Source organism: Zophobas morio, unplaced genomic scaffold, assembly GCF_036711695.1.
Source record: "Zophobas morio isolate AGI-343-1 ecotype UQ-CSIRO unplaced genomic scaffold, CSIRO_AGI_Zmor_V1 ptg000029l, whole genome shotgun sequence".
In the NCBI taxonomy this organism is placed as follows: Eukaryota; Metazoa; Arthropoda; class Insecta; order Coleoptera; family Tenebrionidae; genus Zophobas; species Zophobas morio.
This window is the reverse complement of record NW_026972134.1, coordinates 4,382,302-4,405,834: the sequence shown is the minus strand read 5'-3', so window position 1 is coordinate 4,405,834 and position 23,533 is coordinate 4,382,302. Positions and strand designations below refer to the sequence as shown.

General features: G+C 35.1%; 1 protein-coding gene and 1 long non-coding RNA gene across 2 annotated transcripts; both read right to left on the bottom strand.

The window, feature by feature from the left end:
- Positions 1–10,112: 10,112 nt before the first annotated feature.
- LOC135137740 (uncharacterized) lies at positions 10,113–11,799 on the bottom strand. Its single transcript, XR_010281917.1, has 3 exons — positions 11,218–11,799; positions 10,859–11,096; positions 10,113–10,795 (listed from the first exon to the last, which is right to left on the bottom strand). It is a non-coding gene; the product is annotated as an uncharacterized LOC135137740 (long non-coding RNA).
- Positions 11,800–18,431: 6,632 nt separating this feature from the next.
- LOC135137726 (transient receptor potential cation channel protein painless-like) lies at positions 18,432–21,765 on the bottom strand. Its single transcript, XM_064067447.1, has 2 exons — positions 21,614–21,765; positions 18,432–21,553 (listed from the first exon to the last, which is right to left on the bottom strand). The coding sequence occupies exons 1-2, from the start codon at positions 21,681–21,683 to the stop codon at positions 18,978–18,980; spliced, it is 2,646 nt and encodes an 881-aa protein (XP_063923517.1). The 5' UTR covers positions 21,684–21,765; the 3' UTR covers positions 18,432–18,977.
- Between the last annotated feature and the right edge of the window lie 1,768 nt (positions 21,766–23,533).

Genomic DNA, 23,533 nt, shown 5'->3' with positions numbered 1-23,533 from the left:
AATTTTTTTGAGTCACTCTGTATATACAATTCCAAAAAATATTAATGGAATGATAAATCACAAGTATTGTTTCATCATACTTTGCACATTTAAGATAGGATTTATTCAGCAAAATTTTGAGGTGACGTCATCAATTTTTTGGAGGGGACAAGTAAATATATTTTTAATAAAAATTTATTATACTTAAAACCCATGATGATATTCCTAATATAAATACAAAATTTCACAACAATCGGTCCAGCACTTTCGGAAATTATCTGTTTAACAAAAATCCGGGACGGCAGACAGACGGAAATGGGACAGCTATTTCTTCGTCTTCTAGGGGTCACGAAAGGTCGGGAAAATGTAAAAGTAGAGAGTCGGCGGCCGACGGACTCGATTACAATACTTTCTTCACTTACGCTCGGAAAGTAATAACTAAATAAATAAGTACAAATATAAAAAGATAAATATACGGGATACGTGAGCACTCATTAAGTCTAAATTAGGAGTTAGATAATAATAAGTAGATAATATATAGTAAAAAAAAAAACAAAAATTAACATATTAAGTAAAAATTAATAATAATAACTAATCTGTTGCGAAAATGCTTGAAGCTTAAATACTTAAGGTCTTTCAGATTTATATTAAAAATGTCACAGTTATAACCCTCTTTCGGAGGGTTTTACAGCGAACGGCAGCTCTTTAGCCGGGGCGGGTCGCGGTTCGGAGAGTTCTTATTATTTTTTTTTGTATTGGGCGCCACGTAGCTTCCTGTTGGGGTAGTTTACTCCGCTACGTCGAGTAAACAGTCGAGAAGAATCAAGCCACAAGAAAACACAGGAAAAAAAAAACTAAAAATATATTCAACGGATAATAAAATTGACAAGTGTTGATTAAATGAAATTCTTCTAATATTTCACAAAAAAAAAAAATACCATTAACGTCCAGAAGGGACTATCATTGAAATATATTAACGTAATATATCAGAAAATGAAATGTATTCATGTGTCCTCGTACAAACTATCTTGCGATATGATAAATTAAAATACAAAAAAAACTTCCAAGAATTTCGATAAAGATAGCTGTGACCGGGCGACTAAATGGAAAATTAGAACTATAAGGCGTTAGAGTGGACTTAGCTCGTAACCGTAGTTATCAGCAGCTCCTCTTCGTCTGGATTGGGATTGATAAAGAAACAGCGGCGTCACAGACCTCTGGATCCGAAGAAAAACTTCAAGGTTAGCGGCGGCTCCGCAGGAACAGCAGCGAAAATCAAAGTCGTCGGTTCGATATGGTCTCTTCAAGGGAACAACAGGGACGACAATAAGCTACTCACTGCAACGGCATCACGATAAGCTTGGTTCTTCCAGGAACTCTTCACTTGGGTGCGGTGATAAAAAAACGAACGATAAAATTCCTCTTTTCTGTAGTGGACGATACGAAAACGGCTCAACTAAACCTCTTGCTTCGAACAAAACGATAAAAATCTCTATCTTGAGTACTTCCTCTTCGTCCTTCCACTTCCTTCTTCCAGGATCTTCGCCAAAACCTTCTCGAAAACTTCTTTCCTCCTCTTCGGCTACGTCCTAGCACTTCCTTCCTTCAGGATCTTCGCCAAAACGCCTCACGAGAACCTCTCTCTTCCCCTATCAGGTCGATACTCTCTGGAATATTCTTTTTCGCGGGGTGGGAGTACCAGCGCATTAGCAGTGCCACGACGTCGTTTGACACTCCCCATAGGCAACCATGATGTCTTAGATGTCGGCACGTATAATATTGCATCCCCAATAAAACAACCCTTTTTTTTTTAAGGAGGGATGAAACAAAACAATTGGAACGTTTATCTCTTCAACAAAATTGAAACGTTACACTACCCCTCGCCAACAAAAAAAATTGATAACGCGAGGTGTCAATTTTTGGTTAGCATAATGACGCTATGGCAGTAACAAGGACGGTATCTGCGCGTACCAGACGCCTTACTAAAAAGGGACATAATCGGTGTGGGTCAAATTCGAGTGAAAGTCAAAATCAGATAGGGTCAAATTCATTTTAAGTCTCATGTTGTTACTACCGGGCTAATATTGATATGCGTCATTGTGTATGAGAACGTTGGGGGAATAACAAAAAAATGAAAAATGAACAAAGAAAGAAATAAATATCGAAAAATAGTAAGAATGGCGGAAAATCTATTGGGTTGCTTAAGCCTTTCCACCTATAAAGATTTACATGTTCGAAATATCAGAACCCGACTGGTAATAAGGTTTCAACTGACTGACATGCCAGGCGCCAGCGTCGGTGCCGTTTTCATATTTTAGGTCATAAACTAAAGGTGACCGGACCTTATGAACCGTACATAGAAGGTACCTAGGAGCGAGATGAGCGGTAAAATCTTTTGCGGCGTTGGAAAGAACAAAATTTCTCTTCCAAACTTTCTCTCCGACTTTAAATTGGTGATGACGCCTTCTCAAATTATAGATCCTAGCATTTTTTTTATAGTTAGCCGTCAGTTTATCCTGGACTTTTCGGTACAAGTCCGGTAACTTGTTAAGCTCAGCTGCAAAAGTTTTTACGTCATCAACGTCGAGATCGAAATTCGCGTTAGGATTTTCTTTATGACTGTAATATTCTCCAGAAACAGGCACTTTCCTACCGAAGTTGAGAAAATTAGGACTGTAACCCGTGACTTCGTGGATTGCTGTTCTTAAAGCATGACCGATACGAGGTATTTGCAGATCCCAATCTTTTTGAGAATCTTTAATAAAACATCTTATTGCCGTTCCGATAGTTCTGTTTACGCGCTCTACCGGATTTGCTTGCGGATGGTACCGGGCGTTGTACCAGATATTTTGAATTTTGTACTGTGCGGCTAGATCTTTAAAAAGTTTACTAGTAAACTGTGTCCCGTTATCGCAAATCAAATATTGGGGGACACCAAACATCAAAAAGATTTCGTTTTCCAAAAAGTCCACCACGGTTTTCGCGGTTACTTGACGTGCTGGCCTTATCAAAACAAATTTACTGAAATAGTCGGTAGCAACAATTAGATAGGAGTTTCCTTTACGAGAACGTGTGTAAGGGCCCATTATGTCAATAGAAACGCATTGCCAAGGAAATTTGATTTTTCTCTGGGCACCCATCAAACCCAACCTAAGGTAATTTGGCATCTTTTGCGAAGGACACACTGGACACTTTTTAATATGAAGATAAACGTCGCGCCTCATTTTTGGCCAATAGTAAGACTCAGAAACTTTGTGGACGGTCTTATAAAAACCAAGATGACCGGAAGTAGGGACGTTATGGCTGGCCTCGAGAATTTTTTTTTCGGCATGATGACGGTACAACAAGTTTCCAGGGCGATATATTGGTTTGTGGAACTCGTAAGTCTAAGGGACGATAATGATAAAGGTAATTATCCTTAATGGCATAACTGGGAAAATTATCAGGATCGCTTTGTACCTTCTGACGTAGCTCTACGTACCAAGGATCTAGGTCCTTCAGATCTACACCTAAAAGATCTACATTCAGTACTAATGGTGGAGGGACGATATGGGCGCGCGAGAGAGCATCAGGAACCACGTTAAGCTTCCCTTTCCGGTGGAGCAATTCGAAGTTGTGCTGCGCCAATTTAACTGCCCATCTAGCTAGTTTGCCGGATGGTTCTTTCATGCGGTTCAACCAAAGGAGAGAGTAATGATCTGTTATAACCTTGAAACGGGTTCCCTCTATGTAAGGCCTGAATTTGTCAATGGCGAATATCACGGCAAGACATTCTCTTTCCGTTACACTGTAGTTTCGCTCCGCGCGAGACAGACTCCTACTGGCGAACGCTATTACTTTTTCGTCACCATCTTGAATTTGAGTGAGCACACCACCTAAACCTGTTTCACTAGCATCTGTCTGTATCACAAAAGGGCGAGAAAAATCTGGAGATGTGAGAATGGGTGCTGAAATGAGGGCATTTTTCATATTATGGAATGCTTCTTCTGCGGCGTCATTCCACTCAATGGCTTGCTTCTTGCCTTTGCGTTTTATCAAATCGCTAAGGGGTGCCATGAGAGACGAAAATAATGGAACAAACCGTCGATACCATGAACACATACCCATGAAACGTTTAATTTCTGTTGTATTTCGTGGTCTAGGATAGTTAACGATTGCTTCTATTTTTTCTGGACTAGTTCTGAGTCCTTGAGCGTCTATCATAAATCCAAGATAATTTAGAGAAGCGCGAAAAAACTGGCATTTTTCTATGTTAATCGTGAGTCCTGCGGAATGCAAACGATCATGAACTACTTGTAAAAGTTCAAGGTGTTCCTCAAAAGATGAAGCTGTTATTATCACGTCGTCAAGATAAACAAAGACTTTCGGCTCAAGTTCTGGACCTAAAATATAATCCATTAGCCTTTGTTGGCACTGAGCAGAGTTCGAAAGTCCAAAAGGTAAAACAGTAAATTGAAAGAGGCCACGACCAGGTACTGAAAATGCTGTTTTTTCTTTGGATTCGGGAGTTAGGGGGATTTGCCAGAACGCATGTTTTAGATCAATGGATGACAAATATTTGGTGTCACGCAACATATTCAAAATATGGTCGACTCTAGGGAGTTGGTAAGAATCGAACTTAGTGACGGAATTTAACTTACGACCATCGAAACAAAATCGGTATTCTCCGGTTGATTTCTTTTTCACGAGAAGCACTGGTGAGCACCAACTACTGGTGGATGGTTCAACTACTCCAAGCGATAGCATGTTGTCAAGGAGGCGATTCAGATGTTTCAACATAAACGGGGACATTTGGTATTGTCTCTGGCGGAAAGGTTTCGCGTCACCGGTATCAATATGGTGTGTGATCTTGTTGGTTCTTCCAAGACATCCTTCTGGCGATAATTCTTTATATTGTTCAAGGACTCGTTCAACTTGCAACTTTTCGTCACTAGACAGATTTGATAATGATTCCAAACCATGTCGCCAACTCTTAGAACTACCGGTAGGAGAAGAGATAGTTTGTGTACTGATCTTCTGGACACTCTGATTACTAATACACCAAGAATTATTAGAAAAATTGACAACCAAGCCAAATTCTTTACAGAAATCACTGCCTAATATTAATGAATGACATAAGGTAGGTACTACCAATATGGGGAGAGACCGACATTGCCCATTTAATTTGATAGTCAACTCAACTTTACCAATTATTTTTTGTTTTGTACCATCTGCGACAGTCACTTCAGCTTGCGAAGTTGGACTAATATTAACATTAAAGGTGTGCAACAGATGAATGCCTTCGCTACCCAAGACTGAAGAATTAGCACCACTATCTAGAAGGGCTACTACGGGAAAATCAAAGATTAATACTTCGAGATAAGGTCTGTTATCACAAGGTTTCTCGACGAAAACGGGCGTTATTTTTGGCAACGACTCGGAACTACACGTAAGAGAGCGAGGAACAGAACGAGACGTACAAAAATTATGGACTTTACGCAGCCATGAATCCCATTCTGTGGAAGAAGTGTATTTTAACGGTTGTGCTTTAAGTTCATTAGATAAAATGGATACGTTATAGGCCTTGATTTGTGTGAAAGGAGACGCATGGCGACCAGCTCCGCACGCCTCGTGAGTTAGTTTTTTGAACAGACCGTACAAGATTTCACGGTGCAGCCAGGTTTTCCACAACGGAAACAAAATCGTTTTCGCGTTAATCTGCACTCAGAAAAGGTGTGGTTTGGTTTCTGACAGTTCCAGCAAACTAAATTTGATTTTGACCGGGTTTTTGGAACAGACGAAGATATTTCCCTCACGGATGGAGAAGAACTGGACGCTGTGTCAATATACGCGAGATCAGATTCTAAAAATTTAGATGGACCAGGTGGTGGTTGGTATTTTTTTTGTTGGGCCGAAGCTTCATCTAACTTCCTACACACGATGGCCAAGTTCGCTACAGAGTCAAATTCTATTAAAGCGAGATGACTCGCGTAATGGGGCAATAGGTTGTGCTTAACAATCTTAATTTTGGTTTTTTCAAGTGCCGGGCGCGAGAGTCTACCGAAAAGCGACTCCATAATAGCAATGTAGATATGTATCGGCTCACCTCGACCTTGTGTACGGGTTTTAATTTCCTCCCATAACTTGTCGTCATAATTACTTGGTAAGAAATCTCGTCGAAGTGCAGTGACTACATCCTCCCACGACTTTACTGTATTTTTTATCGACCGATACCATAGGAGAGCATGCCCGCTAAATAAGTCTACCGCGGAAAGAAATACATTTTCTTCGCTGACCCCTCGAGCGGCGGCTAATTCTTTTACTCGCTCTAAAAATGCATTTAACTGGCTCGGGGTGCCATCGAATTTTAATCCCCATTTATGTATGTCTATCTTCCTAGATTGGGCTTGGGCGATCGCACTCTTCGCGACCGAAACTAAGAGATCATGCGGATTACTACTTTGGCGTAGGAAAGACGATTCAAATTCATTTGTGGTCTGACCTTCGACCTTATCATATACTATGGCTTCTAATTCTACGCACGTGGCTAAGGACTCATTTTTAAAAGTTGCTACTTCTTCCGGGTTTTCTTCCGGAATAGGCATGCGCCGTACTCGATTAGTTATATGAATGAGACGAGAAACAATACGTAAGAAAGCTGAATCCGATTTCGGGCCCTCAAACTCATCTACATTATTTTTAATTGACTCGAGAGTTCTGTCGATCGCAATTCTTTCTGTTTCGAACGCATATAAAGGGTCGATAAATGTAAGGGCTCTATCCGCGTCTTGCGTCATCATGCGGTGCAAAATTTTACGCTTTTGACTAGCCTCTTTCCTCTCCGATACAATGCCACGGATCCTTAATTCATAATTAAGTTCCTCCTTTAATAGGTGGATGGGTTTCATCACACCCTCCATGATTCAAAGAAAATAATTCAAAAAGTCGAAACAAGGGAAACAACTCGATGAAACAAGTATAAGAAAACAAAAAAATATCACTCCTATTTCCTATTATGCGCAATCGAAATTGTAAATACCCAATGATAAAAATATCTCGATAAAATTCCTTGTGGTTTGGTTCTTCTCTAGGTGACTTAAGCTTGCCCACCGAAACTCAAAAAAACTCAGTCTGGCCCCACGTTCGTGCGTCAATTTTGTATAACCCTCTTTCGGAGGGTTTTACAGCGAACGGCAGCTCTTTAGCCGGGGCGGGTCGCGGTTCGGAGAGTTCTTATTATTTTTTTTTGTATTGGGCGCCACGTAGCTTCCTGTTGGGGTAGTTTACTCCGCTACGTCGAGTAAACAGTCGAGAAGAATCAAGCCACAAGAAAACACAGGAAAAAAAAACTAAAAATATATTCAACGGATAATAAAATTGACAAGTGTTGATTAAATGAAATTCTTCTAATATTTCACAAAAAAAAAAAATACCATTAACGTCCAGAAGGGACTATCATTGAAATATATTAACGTAATATATCAGAAAATGAAATGTATTCATGTGTCCTCGTACAAACTATCTTGCGATATGATAAATTAAAATACAAAAAAAACTTCCAAGAATTTCGATAAAGATAGCTGTGACCGGGCGACTAAATGGAAAATTAGAACTATAAGGCGTTAGAGTGGACTTAGCTCGTAACCGTAGTTATCAGCAGCTCCTCTTCGTCTGGATTGGGATTGATAAAGAAACAGCGGCGTCACAGACCTCTGGATCCGAAGAAAAACTTCAAGGTTAGCGGCGGCTCCGCAGGAACAGCAGCGAAAATCAAAGTCGTCGGTTCGATATGGTCTCTTCAAGGGAACAACAGGGACGACAATAAGCTACTCACTGCAACGGCATCACGATAAGCTTGGTTCTTCCAGGAACTCTTCACTTGGGTGCGGTGATAAAAAAACGAACGATAAAATTCCTCTTTTCTGTAGTGGACGATACGAAAACGGCTCAACTAAACCTCTTGCTTCGAACAAAACGATAAAAATCTCTATCTTGAGTACTTCCTCTTCGTCCTTCCACTTCCTTCTTCCAGGATCTTCGCCAAAACCTTCTCGAAAACTTCTTTCCTCCTCTTCGGCTACGTCCTAGCACTTCCTTCCTTCAGGATCTTCGCCAAAACGCCTCACGAGAACCTCTCTCTTCCCCTATCAGGTCGATACTCTCTCGAATATTCTTTTTCGCGGGGTGGGAGTACCAGCGCATTAGCAGTGCCACGACGTCGTTTGACACTCCCCATAGGCAACCATGATGTCTTAGATGTCGGCACGTATAATATTGCATCCCCAATAAAACAACCCTTTTTTTTTTAAGGAGGGATGAAACAAAACAATTGGAACGTTTATCTCTTCAACAAAATTGAAACGTTACACAGTCTCTAAGTTTGTTATTAAAATTACTACACATGACATTTATGGGGCTCTTTACCAAAATATTTGTATGCGCAGTGGATAGATGTCAAGTTATGGACCGTACAATTCTAACTTTAACAATAATAACCTGTTATCAATTCGATCGAAGGCCTTTGCAAAATCTGATTAAACGGTGTCAACTTGGGATGGATTGTCAAGTGCCTTTGAAAGAAATTTTGAGAAACATGTGAAATTTGTTTCAGTGGAGCGTTTATTCATAAAACCATGCTGTTGAGGTGATATGTAATTCTGAATATGAAAATAGATATGCGAGTACAGAACTATTTCAAAGATTTTTGCGAAATTTGAAATTATTTTTCTACTAACAATCGATGCAGACGAAAGATAGACGGACAGATCGACATACAGACAGACGACAGGCAGCAGACAGATAGAAACGGACGACTTATTTCTTCGGGGTCATGAAACGTCTAGAAAATCTTAAACTAGCCATTGGAGCGAGTTCGACAGTAAAATTTCGATCCCTTTGCTAATATTTATAAGAAGATAGTGCCTATAATTAGTGAGGTCATTAATTGAGCTTAATTAATTAAAACAATGGAATAATCAAAGATGATTGGCAGATTCGAGTACGTTAATTAAGTTAATTAGACCATTATTAAAATTTAATTAGATCACAATTAATTTGATAGCGGATTTAAACAATTAAAATATATATGTTATTTGTGTATTGCGGGTTACATACATACATATACATAAAGACGATAATTATACAAGATTACGCAATTGAATCAATAAATAAAACAGTAATTACAGCAGCATTAAATCATTATGAACTTACATGCCACTATCCAAAAATGTATAATACGAGTTGATGTGAGTTAATGTCTGAATCATTTTGATAATTCTTTGATCGATTGCATTATTAACTAAAAATAAGATCGTAAAGACAATTAGCACTTGGCATTATCTCAATGACGATGTTTGTCTATTAGCTTTTTATTATTAAAGACATTCCGATGACGCACTTTTCTTGTTATATGTCCTCTTCGAAGGGTGATGAATACACGTTTCATTCTTAATTAGCCAAATACACTGACGTCATCCGAGGTTATCAAGATGGCAGCGTTTGACAACTAGCCGGTTTTCTCATAAGAGTCAATGCTAATATTTTCGGGATTCACTTAAATTTGAGAGCGTGTCAACTGTGTTTTTATAGTTTGGTAAGTTTGTTACAGTTTCTAGACTGTGTAGATATCTGTAAAACGCACCATAACGTTTGAATATGCTTAAAAAATAATGTTTTCCAATGTGATGTACAGGTTAACTTCGCTACATCTTATATTATTTGTTTTGCAAATTAATTCTTTGCTAATGTACATCAATGTTTTTTAAATACACTAGCATCTTAATATAATATTTTGTATTTTAGGAGAAAATGCCTAAATTTTGTGCTGTTGTGGGTTGCGCGAATCGAAGCACCAGAAATGCGGACAAATTTTATTTTCCTTTCCCAGCAATTAGCAACAATAAAGGTAAATATACACAGGATGGGGAAAAAAGGCGGAAGCTTTGGTTAAAAGCCTTGAAACGAGTGGATTTAACGAAGCCAAAGTAAAGTATTCCTATGTTTGTTCGGATCATTTTATTTTGGTACAGTAACTACCTATTAGATTTACAGTTTTTAATAAATTACTACATTGGTGCTCTTTTAGGTAAACCTGCAGATTCGTCAGATGTGGACCATCATGATTATGTTCCATCACAAAATTTAGGATATCAAAATAAATCCACTCATAATACTTGTAATGTTGAAAGACAGTCGTTTAAAAAAGAGAAAACTGAATAAATGCCTCTAGACTTTTGAATGCACGAATTTCATTGTGGGTTATTTTACTTATTCCAAAAATAAAAAAAAATAGAATGGTATTCATTGTTATGGTAGGGACATCGTCTAAACACAAATTAAAATCACTTGCACTCATTGTATAAGGATCTACGCCGTTTAAATTGTTTAACTTTTGTACATATCTGTTTTTCTCTTTGACGGAAAGACATCGTGCATAATCACTTAAATTATCCATACTTTAAAAACAAATTACACACCTTCACTTAAACCCGTCACATTAACCTCAAACGAAAATATTAATTTCCGATTTACCGCCTAAAACACACGGATGTATTTTGGGTGACGAGGAATTCAGACCAAAACAGCGTTCTGTATTTTTATTATGTATTTCTAAACTGAAATCGCCAAAAAAAGCACCCTCATACACAGAAAAAATATGAAAGAAGCTATTCACGTGTTTATTTTCTAGATAAATACCCACACTTTTAAATAAAATGCGAAAATGTTAACATTGTCACTTATGGAGTTTCACGGCGCTTGTCAAACGCTGAGTTCCCGCCACAGCGTGACGTCACGTGTTATTGGCTAATTGTGTCTCTTCAACTGGTAAGACGTTGATCTAGAAAAAAGAAAGAAAAAAAATTATAAGACAAAAGAATAAATTGTATTCTTAAAAACTTACTCGTATATTCACATATATACACCGCCATCGGCATCATCTTCATCATCCGACAATGGAAAGTATCGTTGTCGTATTGAGTGACCATGCGGGAATTTCATCCTTGTGAAGCCTAAGGCGGTATTTTAACAAACAAGTCGTCTACTGCATGCTATCCAGACGTTATATTTTGAGCAAGTAACTTTCTTCCATGTATGGATGTACCTTATCCACACTGTAACATTCTTACAGTTCTTTGCACCTGCAAAAAAAAATTTTTCTCAAATCGTTCCTCGATGAGGTTTTCTGTCTAATGGAGAATAATATAAGACATTGGTCTAGAAAACAGAAAAAAAAACTTATAAGAAAAAAGAATAAATTACTTTCTTAACAACTTAGTGTAGGCCATCTCGTTCACACGAATAAAACACACACTACGTCTTGATGATGGAACGTTAAAACAGAGGGACGTCTGAATTTCGTAAAGCATAAACTGAAACTAACACTGAGGGGGTCGACTGAGGGAGAGATGGAATAAAGCAACGCCAGGTATAACTTTGACAATTTTACGGTAAGTTAAACTTTCAGTGAATAATACCGGGGAGGGGGAATACATTGTAGGGGCAGACATTTTACCTGTGCATCGACGCCACCTGGGTCAGTTAGGTCCGCTGGTTGTATTTGTATTATTAAATATGGCACATTTTTTATTGCAAAACGCAAAACTTACAGGTTACATAACGATTATTTTTTTCAAATAGCACAAATTACATAGTTTTGTAATTAAATGTGAATGAATACTGCTGCAAAACATTTATTTTTTAAATGTAACACAACAATTCCTTCTTCCGTACCTTTGGAGCGGGTGTTTAGCAGCGAAAATCAAATTCTTACTCCACAAAAAAATAATTTAGGCGGCAACATATTTGAAATATTAATTTTAAGATTCATTAAAAAATAAATAAAACTTTGTTATCAGTTGTTTTATTGGCCAAAATTTAAAAAAGTATCTTTTTTTGTATCTATTATCTAGATACATTTCGAAAAAATTGAAAACTATCTGTATCTAGATAATTTTAAAAGTATCTGTCCCCAACACTGAGGATACAATCCGTAATCAATAATGTACTATTCATTTATACCCGAACATATGAGAAGAAGTGTTAGCCTTATTTTATAGTTTATAAGACTTGCGCTGTTTACGCGTGATATAATAATAATCTGAAAACTAAATACGTATCCGAAATAATGTATACTGCTAATTTAGTTAAATCGTCTGAAAGAAAAAACAGTTGAAGATGCCATAAACGTTGACTCGCCCGTTGTAGATATTTTATTGTAGGACGAAAGATATTTTCAAACGACTCGAATTATGGGAATTGCAGCTGTAAAATTTCCGACTTCGGAAAGTGCACCCAGCATAAAACTGTCAATCATGATTACTCCACACCCTTACCTTTCCAGGACCGTATTTGTTTCAATACGTGAACAGGTAGTCAGGTAGATTGTTACACGGACCGCTTTCAAGGAATTTAATCTTAGCAGTGAGATCCGAAAACACTCGAGTGTTATATATGTATATAGTGAACCAAGACCTATAAGGTTATATGGCCATCATAAAAGTAGTTGACCGCAAATAAATACCCGCTTTGTGTGGTTCGCACTAAGCTTACCGGTTGGCAATAAATCATCTTCTAAACATTTCTTGCTCATATTTAACAGGGCCGGCTTTCAAAGCGAGTGATTATTTCGGAACCCTCAGCGGCTGCAGGTAGTAAAGAAATAGTGGAGTGGTGGATTTTCATATTTAGTGAAAGCCGCCTCTGAACGAAACCACACGAGCCGGTCGAGCTGCAGTGGACACGTTATTTACGACCCTAAAACCTTTTCTATTGTAAACAACTTAACTTCGACACAATGAGATGATTTTATGATGGCCATATAACCTTATAACTCTTGGTTCACTATACTAATATGTATCATAGATGCTGCAACCCTCTATGCTTTATTCTTCTACCTGCATCTTTTCGCTTGTGGATTATGTTCAGTGGGAGGGTTTTTAAGTAGATTTGAAGATAAGGTTTCCCAGAAATTTGTCTGTGCGGAATATCGCAAACCAAATCACTGCAATTTTTTGATTTTGAATAAATATATATATTACGGTTAAAGTGAATACTCGGCTAGTTTCCAAACTAACTGGTTGTTATGTAAACTAACCAAGTCGCTAGGTATTATAGACGAAAAACTATTTTCTCTTACATTAGCAGGGTTTCTTGGTTAATTTGTAAACTGCCCAGCTAGTTTATAAACTACCGTACAAGTTTGGATAATTTACATACTTTTTTTAAAGTACATAAATTAACCGAAATAAATGGTTAGTTTACAAACCAGCCACTTTGTTCTGGTTAAAATAAGAACTTTTTCTCTAGTACGGTAAAATAACCAATGAATTGTATCATATTTTAGGCAGTTAGTATGCAAACAGACAGTTGTTTTAGTGTTCATTGCAGGCAATGATACAATTCATTGGTTATTTTATCATACTAGAGAAAAAGTTCTTCTTTTAACCAGAACAAAGTGGCTGGTTTGTAAACTAACCAATTTTTTCGGTTAATTTATGTACTTTAAAAAAAGTATGTAAATTATCCAAACTTGTACGGTAGTTTATAAACTATCTGGGCAGTTTACAAATTAACCACGAAACCCTGCTAATGTAAGAGAAAATAGTTTTTCGTCTATAATAACTAGCGACTTGGTTAGTTTACATAACAACCAGTTAGTTTGGAAACTAGCCGATTATTCACTTTAACCGTAACATATATATACTTACACCTATACAGGTACATTTCTTTGCAATCAATGCAATATATAACAAAAAATTTCTAAAATTGGTTATATGCCTCGTTTGCAATGTTATTTACTTCCTGTTTGACTCAAATCGGGCTGACCTAGGAATTATGTATGACTTAGGGAATCTATTGGAACCTAATGCATATAAACATTTTATTTTATTAGGTGATCTTGGTTTCTGGGGTACTTAGGATCTAATTTCAAACATTTTATTTAAATAATACTCAAATTAAAAAAATATACATATAAACATATACACTAATTTTACTCGTTACATTGTTTTCTATAAATCTGAAAATTTAATTGCTCGCAGAGGCAAATTTCTTCTTTTTCGCGAATCTCAAATTTCTGGAAGCAGTGCTGACATATAAAATAATTGTGACGGCAACGCCATAAAATGTTGCCAAAAATAATTTCCTAATTGTTTTTAATATCTGCCAGTCCACATCTTTATTCGTGTATATTATAGTTTTGGAAATTTCATTCTACTCTATAAAATTTTATTGGTAATAACGAGACGAACAGTAGTACAATAGTAAGAGATATTTACAACTTAAAGTTGTCTCGTGCCGGTAATCTACAGATGTTAGAAAGCAGAATAATCCAGGTCCGGACAGGAACCATCGTTTCTCACGAACGAAAATGACCATAATTTTATGAGTACAACTAACTAAGTATACCTGCTAAATGTTCTCCTGCAAATTCAGGTGAACTAGTGTGAGCTATAAATATTTCTTACAATTGTACTACTGCCCGACTCGTTATTGTCAATAAAATTTTATAGGGTAGAATTAAATTTCCAAAACTATACAAAATAGCATATATTTCGTCCAGTTATGTGCACCTGACCCTGTACTTGAAAATACTACTTGTGGTTTGTTTTTAATTTGATTTTGTTAAATTTATCTATTTTGCAGTATTTTTTTTCTAACAGCCTGTTTCACACTATACCTAATCGGGGGCTGAATAAGGACATTTTACTTCAATTATTGCGTTGTTCCCAACAATACCATTGGGGGAAGAAGCCAAAAATCTTGTAATTAATTTGTATTTTCAAAACGCTTGACCAGTTGACTAACTTTAAAACAATACAATAGTTAAAAACAGAAGATATAATCCCTTTGTAAGAAGCTTTGCAGGTACAAGGGGTTGCACCTATTGTTCTTTGCTATTAGTCAACAAGATAATCCTCATGATAGGACTGTTTGGTAATAATACGTTTATCTCAGCTATCTGCAGTTGAGTACCTGGTGATATAAAATTCTTATTTTATATTAAAATAACCGTAATTAGAAATGATTTATATGAACATTCAGTATATAAATGTATCGATATCAATATCAATGTAAAATTTGTCTAGAATTATAAGAATTTTATGAACTCCCAAAGCTAATTCGTTTTACAGCCCTGTTGTCAATTTTATTGTACAGCTGAAGAGCGGGCCGAACTCAGGTACAGAAAACCTCGGCTTTCCCTTGACAGGCTCTTTAACTGTGCAATAGAATTGATGCCTGGGCTGTAAAACGAATTAACGTTGGGAGTTGTGACGAGCCGTCACTAAATTCGTTCACGAGAAAATTGTAACTAAAAAGACTAATAACAAACCCTCAAAACATAACTGGAAAATTTGCAAATCTTAATTAATTAACACGCATGTTCTAATCGGCATATAGTACCATTCAAATAAAAAAATGCAGGAACAAAAATTCGCGTATTCGCAAATTGCGAATAACATTGCGCTTGCCAGACATTGCAAATAACTTGTACAAAATAATGCGCCAGAAACATCGCCAATCGCAATTACTTTCATCTAAAATTGTATCCAAACTAAAACAGCTGCAAACGAAACGCAGACGCATAAAAAACCATCAAAGAACGCCATCGCTTCAAACTTACTACGTCATCAACCCAGCAGTGCATCTGTGCACGCACACTCATCTTAGCCCTCGCTAGAATGATCCCCACTTCATCCCCGGAACTGAGATTTCATCAGCTTCCCATATTTTTACCATATAAGGAAGCGGACTTACCGATTGGTCGACGCATCTTCACATTTTCATGACCATATAAGGGCATATAGTACCACACAAAAGCACGGTTCTATTTCTGTCCAAAACGAAGCTATATAAGGCTGAATTTCGAGCAGGAAAGAGATTCAGTTTGAGTAGAAGTTTCCAGTTGCCGCCGAAGGCTCTGTCCAAACCAGTGTCGAGATTTTTCATTAATTTTTGCTGAATTTTGAAGAAATCCGAACTTAGAAGAATTTACTGAGCCCGAGAGGAAGATAGAAAAAATTCTCAATGCTGCAGCTGTGTAAGAAGTCTACCTTTTAGTCATTCTTAATTTATCTTGCTTTCCGTTTTTTCGTCATGTGTTCTCGAGTTCGAATCGTACATGTGTAGCGTTTAATTTATGCGTTTTCTCCGTTACGTTGGGTGTGAACAGTTAGCGCCGGCACCGAAAGTAATCTTTAGTGCTTCCATATGTTCCCGTTTGCAGGTGGCACGTTTAGCCTTGCGTCGGTTCTTGATTATTGGGGAGGATTTTTCGATAATTTACCGTTCGCTTTTATAATAATTATTCCAATATTTCTGTAAATTGCCGATTTAACTCTTTTGCTTGCGACATAAATATTTTATATACGTTTTTGGAGAGGATTTTTCTGATTTTTACCATTTGCTTTTATAATAATTATTCCAATATCTCTTTAAATTTGCCGATTTAATTCTTTGCTTGCGACATAAATATTTTATATGCGTTTTTGGAGAGGATTTTTCTAATTTTTACCGTTTGCTTTTATGATAATTATTCCAATATCTCTTTAAATCTGCCGATTTAATTCTTTGCTTACGACATGAATATTTTATGTGCGTTTTTGGGAAGTTCCCGAATTGAAACCTTTTAATCTAATTTTCTTGCTGTCGATTATTTTATATTGAATTTTTGCCGTTTAAATATGACTCCGTTCTCTGATTATTTTGCTATAGTATTTGGAAACCTCACATTATATTTTATTTTAATCGTCTCATTGTATTTTAGCGCATTTATGATACTAATGTCCCAATGTTTAATTGCATGTATAAATTATGACTGTTTATTTTTACATGTATCTAACTGTCCTGTAACCATCAATTTTTCTCGTGAACAATTGTTGTGCTCGGCATAGTTAGCTAATCGATGTATGTAAAAACTCATTTATCTCTCTTTTTTACATGTTTATATTCATAAGTTGTCGTAGATTTAAGTGCATGATTTTAATCCGTTATTTTTAGTTGTTCTTATAATCAGTGGAGATTTCTTCGAATCCACTGAATTATTGGTTTTATTATTATTTCAGTTGTTTAATGATTTAATTAATATATAAATGCCCTATCGCAATTTATTTAAATAATTAAGTAATTATTCGATTTCGTAGTTAGTAGTTTTTTTTGTTTTTTGTTTATTTATCACGCTCGTAATATCAATATGGTTTAGAAGGTGTTGCATTTAATTAAGGATTTACCGAATTAATTTTTACTCTTTTTGCATGCTGATTTTCTAGGATTAAGATTATTAATTAAAAATGTGGGTTATGTTCATAGATTTTAAGAGTTTTATTAGTGGAATATAATTGCGTAGCGCTTTAGAAGAATGTTTTGCATGTTGTTTTGTTTTTTTTGTATTATGTGTGTGAATTCATTTTATGTATTATTTTTCTGTTGATTATTTACACATTTACTCGATTATTCTTTTGACATGCTTATAATGCTTTCTTTTAATATACGTATAAAAATGTTATAAATGTTTAATTATTACTTCTGCCCCTACATGCAGTTTAGCTCTTCCATTTCCAAGGAAATGGGCCTACACCCAAATAAATAATTTTGTTAGTGTCCAAAAGCTCGGCCGCGGTCAAAACTATTTGGGCACGACAGAGTCCAGAAAATTCTTATAATTCTGGACAAACTTTAGAACTAGGCAACTAGGACTTTTTTTCATGAACAGGTCTATGATCAAATAAATCTAAAACGTTTAACAGTTACCGCGTGATGGAAAGAGAAGTTAGTCAAAGTTGGCCAGAAAATCCAAAAGTATGAATAAAATGATAAATTACAAGTATAGACTCATCATATTTTGGGCATTTTAGAGATGATTTATTCGACAAAATTTTGAGCTAAGTTCATCAATTTTTTGGAGGGGATAAGCAAATATATTTTGATTAAAAATTTATGATGCTTATCATAACTTTAAAATATCTGCAAGATTTCAAAGCATTCGGTTTTGCAGATTCAAAATTAAATTGCAAAATGTTGTTTTATAATTTTATTTTTTTTTTCAAAATCTGGACGTTTCGGATAAAAACTTGACGTCGTAAACTACATGTAAAGGACTAAAACCTTAGGCAAATGTTACGTGACGAATACCATGAAAAGCGCTAAGGAGAAGACTGAAAATACATAATAACGCAGAAAGAAAAATCGGCGCATTTCACTTCTGCTTCTTGTTTTAGATAGCATTTATGACAGATATTTATTTAGACTGAAAATCACTGTCAGTTGTTTATATAAAACAGGAATTGAATCAGATTGAGAAGACATCTTCCGCATGTGCGGCGAAATTGGTAAAAGCAAGGAAATCTGGTATCGTTGTATTGCTGTGGTGGGGTATGGAACTACGAATTATGTACTACACAAAAAAAATGGATTTGCATTTTATTAATCATAGGTTAGACTTAAACTCCCTACCACACACTCAAGTAAGATAGACAACCAATTAAAAGTTTTATTGTGCTTAATTCTGTTGTAGACATTTTTGTTATTTTAACACAAAATTTTGGTTAAAATTCATTATTTACTTAATAATAACCTGTTTTGTCGAAATTAGTTCAAAAATTTTTTTTATTGGTCGTATTGCGAACAAATTTGCTTAACCGTTATCTTAAAAAGATAAGAACTACTATATTTATTTTAAAAATAAATAATATGTTGTCATGGTACTTGCCGTTAATCGAATTTAATCTTCGTAGTTCGACAAACTGGGATCGTTTTGCTAAAAATAAATACTACGATTATTATCTTCCTTCAAGATTTGGCCAATGTTATCCACTGGGTTAGCTTAGGAAATATTGTAATCTAGTCTATCGGGTGACTGGTTACTTTCACTCTTTTGATTTACTCTTAAACATAACATAGCAAACAATTTTAAAAACTTAGACATACTACACAATAATTACTAATTATAGATGTTTCAAGAAATGAATAAACAATTATAACAATATCTGGATGAAACTAAAAATATAAATAAAATTATAGGCTCATTGTTTACCATTTCCATGTACCCCATCAACCACTTTTTCCTTTTGCCGATTTCTGTTTTTATCATTTTGTGCAGTTGAGTTTTTTACGTTTATACTGTAGTTCCCATTTCTATGTGCAGTGTTCTTTAGTTCGTTTAGAATCTTCGATATCTCTTCTAACTTCAATAAAATGTTTGCCCCATCTAATTCATTCTGGTGTTTCGAATTAAAGTTCTTAATTTTCTCTAAAGAATTTTGCCCTATACTTGCAGGAAAATTATCTCTTCCTTCAAACTGATTTTTCTTATTTATATAGAAATCGACTTGGTAATTTCTGTGCTCAGTTTCAGTGAATAAAAAAGGATAAGGTAAAAATTTCCGTATAGACTTATTCACATAAATATTTCTTTGAACGAACATCATAAACGTTATAACATTTTTAAAGGCGTTAATTTCGGCATCTTTCTGTATAGTTTCAATATCCGTGACAGCCACGCCAGTCCAAAAATTCACTATAACCAAGGCCACAAAAATTGCAAAAATGAAAAACAGAATATAACCTCCAATATGCGCCCGCCCGAATTTAACATTTTCGATGTTAAATTCGCCTGATATCATCACGTAAATCAAGAAAATCGATTTACCAATAGAATCGAAAAAATCGTGGTTAGTGTTTTTGAAAAGCGTGTGAAAAGCAGCAGCAAAAGCTATGATTATTATAGAGAAAAACACCATCAGTACAGTAAAACTTTTAAAAACTCTTTTTAGCATAACAGTCCACTTGGCGATTTTTGGATGGTAGCCAACGGTCAGTAAAAATAAAAGTGACATTTCTATGAAAGCAAATGCTCTCCACTCAGCAGAAAAGAAACTTACAAAAAGAGTCAACATTAGTAAAACTTCGCCACATTCATACAGTGTTGGCATTCTTAGATTGTCTAAAGCCCAAAATCTGGGTTTGAGCACGACGGCTAACTTTAAAAACAAATTAATAAATGTTAAGAAAATGAGCCACTTGAACTCAGCTGGAGAACAGTCCGATAATCTATAAATACAAACACTTAAAGCAATAAACAGAAAACCTTGTAAAAGCAGAATCATCCAGTAGTACCAGACGGTCCTAGACCACTTTAAAATAATGAAAGTGTGTAGCAGAGGATGCGTTAACAATTGTTCTAAGTGGTTGCGTTCTACAACTTTCGCAACAACTGATTCTTCATCATATTCACCATTATTATTAATTGTTACTAGTGACTTAAAGCGAAAGAGCATTTTGTAGTCAGTGGAACTAAAATCCGTCGCATATCTGTCCGAAACCAAACAAGAATCAAAATATTTTTCAACCTCTTGAATATCGATTATATCGAGAACAGTTTTTCCGTTTTTGTTTTCAACAAACAGCGTTTGCGGAGAACGTTTCAGTAACTTTCGCATTGCGTCTTTGTGACAAAAACGTGTTGCGTAGTGCAAAGGAGTGTTTCCAGTTGTTTCGTAGGTGAAACAAGGATCCAGTTTATCAGATTCTAAAAACATTTCAAAAATTTTTAATTTCATAGGACTGGAACGCCACCTGACAAAATTGTTGAATATTTCTTGTGTAATATTAAGATTCTTGTTCTTAAGTATGATTTGGAAACTTTTTTCGTGATTGTTCTTGGCTGCAAGTTCCAGAGGGGTGATTTTGTAAATTTCTGTCACATTGTTGATATTCACACCGTTGTCTATTAAGAATTTGACGACTGGATGCATTCTTTCTGATTTTTTGCATGCAAATTGCAACAAAGTGTATTCACCGTTATCACAGTTGATAAAATTGCGTATTTCTCTAAAACCGAGGAATTCCTGCGTTCGTTCTTTACCTATCCACGCAAATAATTGAAGTTTGTTTGCTTCTTCAGATTTATGTTGTTCTTGTGTTTGAGATGGCAAGTTTTTATTTTCTTCTTGTAAATTTTGAAGAATTATTTTTGTTTTCTTCTCTAACAGGTGGTGACACACATTTTGTTCGAGAAACTTGAACACCAGTTTTTTTAGTTTTTCCAGGATGTCTTTGTTTTTTTCATTTTCATATAAGCTACAAACGATATCGACGGCAGTTCGTCCATTAAAATCGGGTTCATTTACGCTTATTCCAGCCGTGAGTAAAATATTTACGCACTCTAAAAAACCTTCGTTGTGAATGTTTCCATACTTCAATAAGAAAACTAGAGCCGAATCGCAACATCGTGGTTTGCAAAGGAGTGTTCCATCGTAATCTTTGGCAGTTTCCTCTAATATTTTTACATTACATGTTGCAGAAGCAAAAAACCATAAATCTATTTTGTCGTCCCCACATTTTTGACAAAACATATCTAATACTTCTGTTAACAAGTCCTCTTTGAAAGAAATCTTAGATTCTGGTGAGACATAACGAGTTTGACTACTGTCATCATCCAATGTCTTCAAAATTTCTAACTCCCGGAGAAATTCATGCTTTTCTTTCAGTGCTTTAATTTGTTTAAAGTTGATTTTTCTCTCGTTGCAAGCAGACGCCAATTTTCTGACAATTTTAAAGAAACTAGTGCCTTTAGTGTTGGTTTTATTGTCAAAATTTTCTGTGAAATTAAGCCAGAATTTTATTCAAAGTGCTGAAGGTTAATATAAAGTAAACATACCTTGCTCTGGGTCTATAGTTAATATTGCTGCTTCACTTGTTTCGCGCATATTTACTAAATATTTATACATATTATTCACTAGCACTTTGCTAAATCCCACGAAAGAAAGAATTTAAGAAGTGTTGTTGGTTACCTGATTCGCAGAAACATTTGTCTAAGTTTGAGTGACTAAATTTTCTACAAAACAGAAAACGGTATCTGATACGCTATCAACTAACAAACATCCAACTAGTTCTGTTTACAGTGAGCTATTTCAAATTATGCTCATCTGGATTTATAATTTACAACATAGGTTATAGCGAATTACGGTTTGAAAAATAATTCAAATTTTAGGGGATGAGGGTGTGCACGGGCATACCATATAAGACACACCTGTAATTCGCTTATCAGTGTTTGTGCCACGATGAAAATTCAGTGTGGGAGATCTTTAGAATTTATAACGAATTAAAAACAAAAAGTACAACAAAAATTCACAAAATATTTATTTAGAAAAGATACAATAGAAAAACATAATATCGCAGTTAATAAACCAACAATGTTAAAATTAATAACAGTTTAAGTAAATATGTATTATATTAGCATTGTTTAGGTATATTATATATACTTAAACAATGATATTAAGCTGAGTAACACTTTCATTTGTTTTTTAATTTTAATGAAATCAACAATTATTTACGTATTAATCAAAATCACCAAAATTTAAGTAGATAATACATGACTGACTATATTCTTTGTAACAAAAACTATAAAATCTATATCCTTGTTAGTAGACCAACAATATCAAACATATTTAATAAATAACATTTTTAAACAAGAGAATATTTATAGAGAGAATACAAAAATACCTTTGGTACAATATGCAGATTTATAAATATATTTAACTGAAAAAGAAAACTATCTCTAGCAATAATAATTTGATAATTTACACAAATCACAGATGTATGACATGGGATACTTTGAATAATTTATGTCGTTTCGAAGGAGATAAATGCACGTAATAATGTGCTAATCGATTACACCAGTCACAAAAAACAAACTTGTTAATTGTTTGTTCTTTTTCTATAATCCCACAATATAGACAGTAGTCACTCATATTGTCGAAATTTTTAATGATTACTTGTTTCATTTCATTTCTATACAGATTTGGACAGCATGTGTTTTCAAAGGATTTTTTTGATAGAAAATTTTCGAATAATATAATTCCACAATTGTAGTTATCTTGCTGCCTCTTATAATAATTTGTCACTAACTTAGCATGCCAGGTGATTACGGGAATTTTTTTATTCGATACAAAATTATATTCTTTCAAAAATGTTTTAAATTTGTCTAACATTTCACTAATATCACTAACAGTCGTTCCAACGGGATTAAAACAATAAAATTCTTTATTGGGAATGTTTGCAATAGCCAAAGTCCAATGATTTCCATTCAAACGCGTCGGCATTACAATTACATCTTTTATAGCTGGTAGCTGTTTTATTCGAAGTGGAAAAATTTCTTGGTTTTGAGAAATATTTTCAGTTGTGAACACAACGATGTCACCTTCATCGCAAGTAAAAACAGTGATATTGTCAACACCTGAATTTCGGAGTATAATTCCCATCCCAATATCAATTAACCAATTTGTGAGCCATTTTTCTACAGAATTGGTGTTATCTGACGCGTTCAACCTGATATATATATTGTTAATTGTTATTTAATTAACGATTATTCTCAAATTTGAGAATTTCGTGACAGTATAGTTTTTGTCTGTATTTATTGGTTTGTAGTAGTTTATGTCATTAACTAATCCATTTTTCATTATAGTAGGAAAATTATTAGGTTTTTCAATAATTTCATAGCTCTTATTTTTGTGCTGGTAAGCTTGAGTTATATAATCTTTTTCAACAGCTTGTGTTTTAATATTCATTAGACATTTTG

What these genes read in the sequence shown, in the direction of transcription:
- LOC135137726 (XM_064067447.1), bottom strand. Translation starts at nt 21,683, where the DNA reads ATGTATAAATATTTAGTAAATATGCGCGAAACAAGTGAAGCAGCAATA. An exon ending in AACTATAGACCCAGAGCAAG is followed by an intron (nt 21,554 to 21,613) that starts GTATGTTTACTT and finishes TTAATTTCACAG; the next exon opens with AAAATTTTGACAATAAAACC.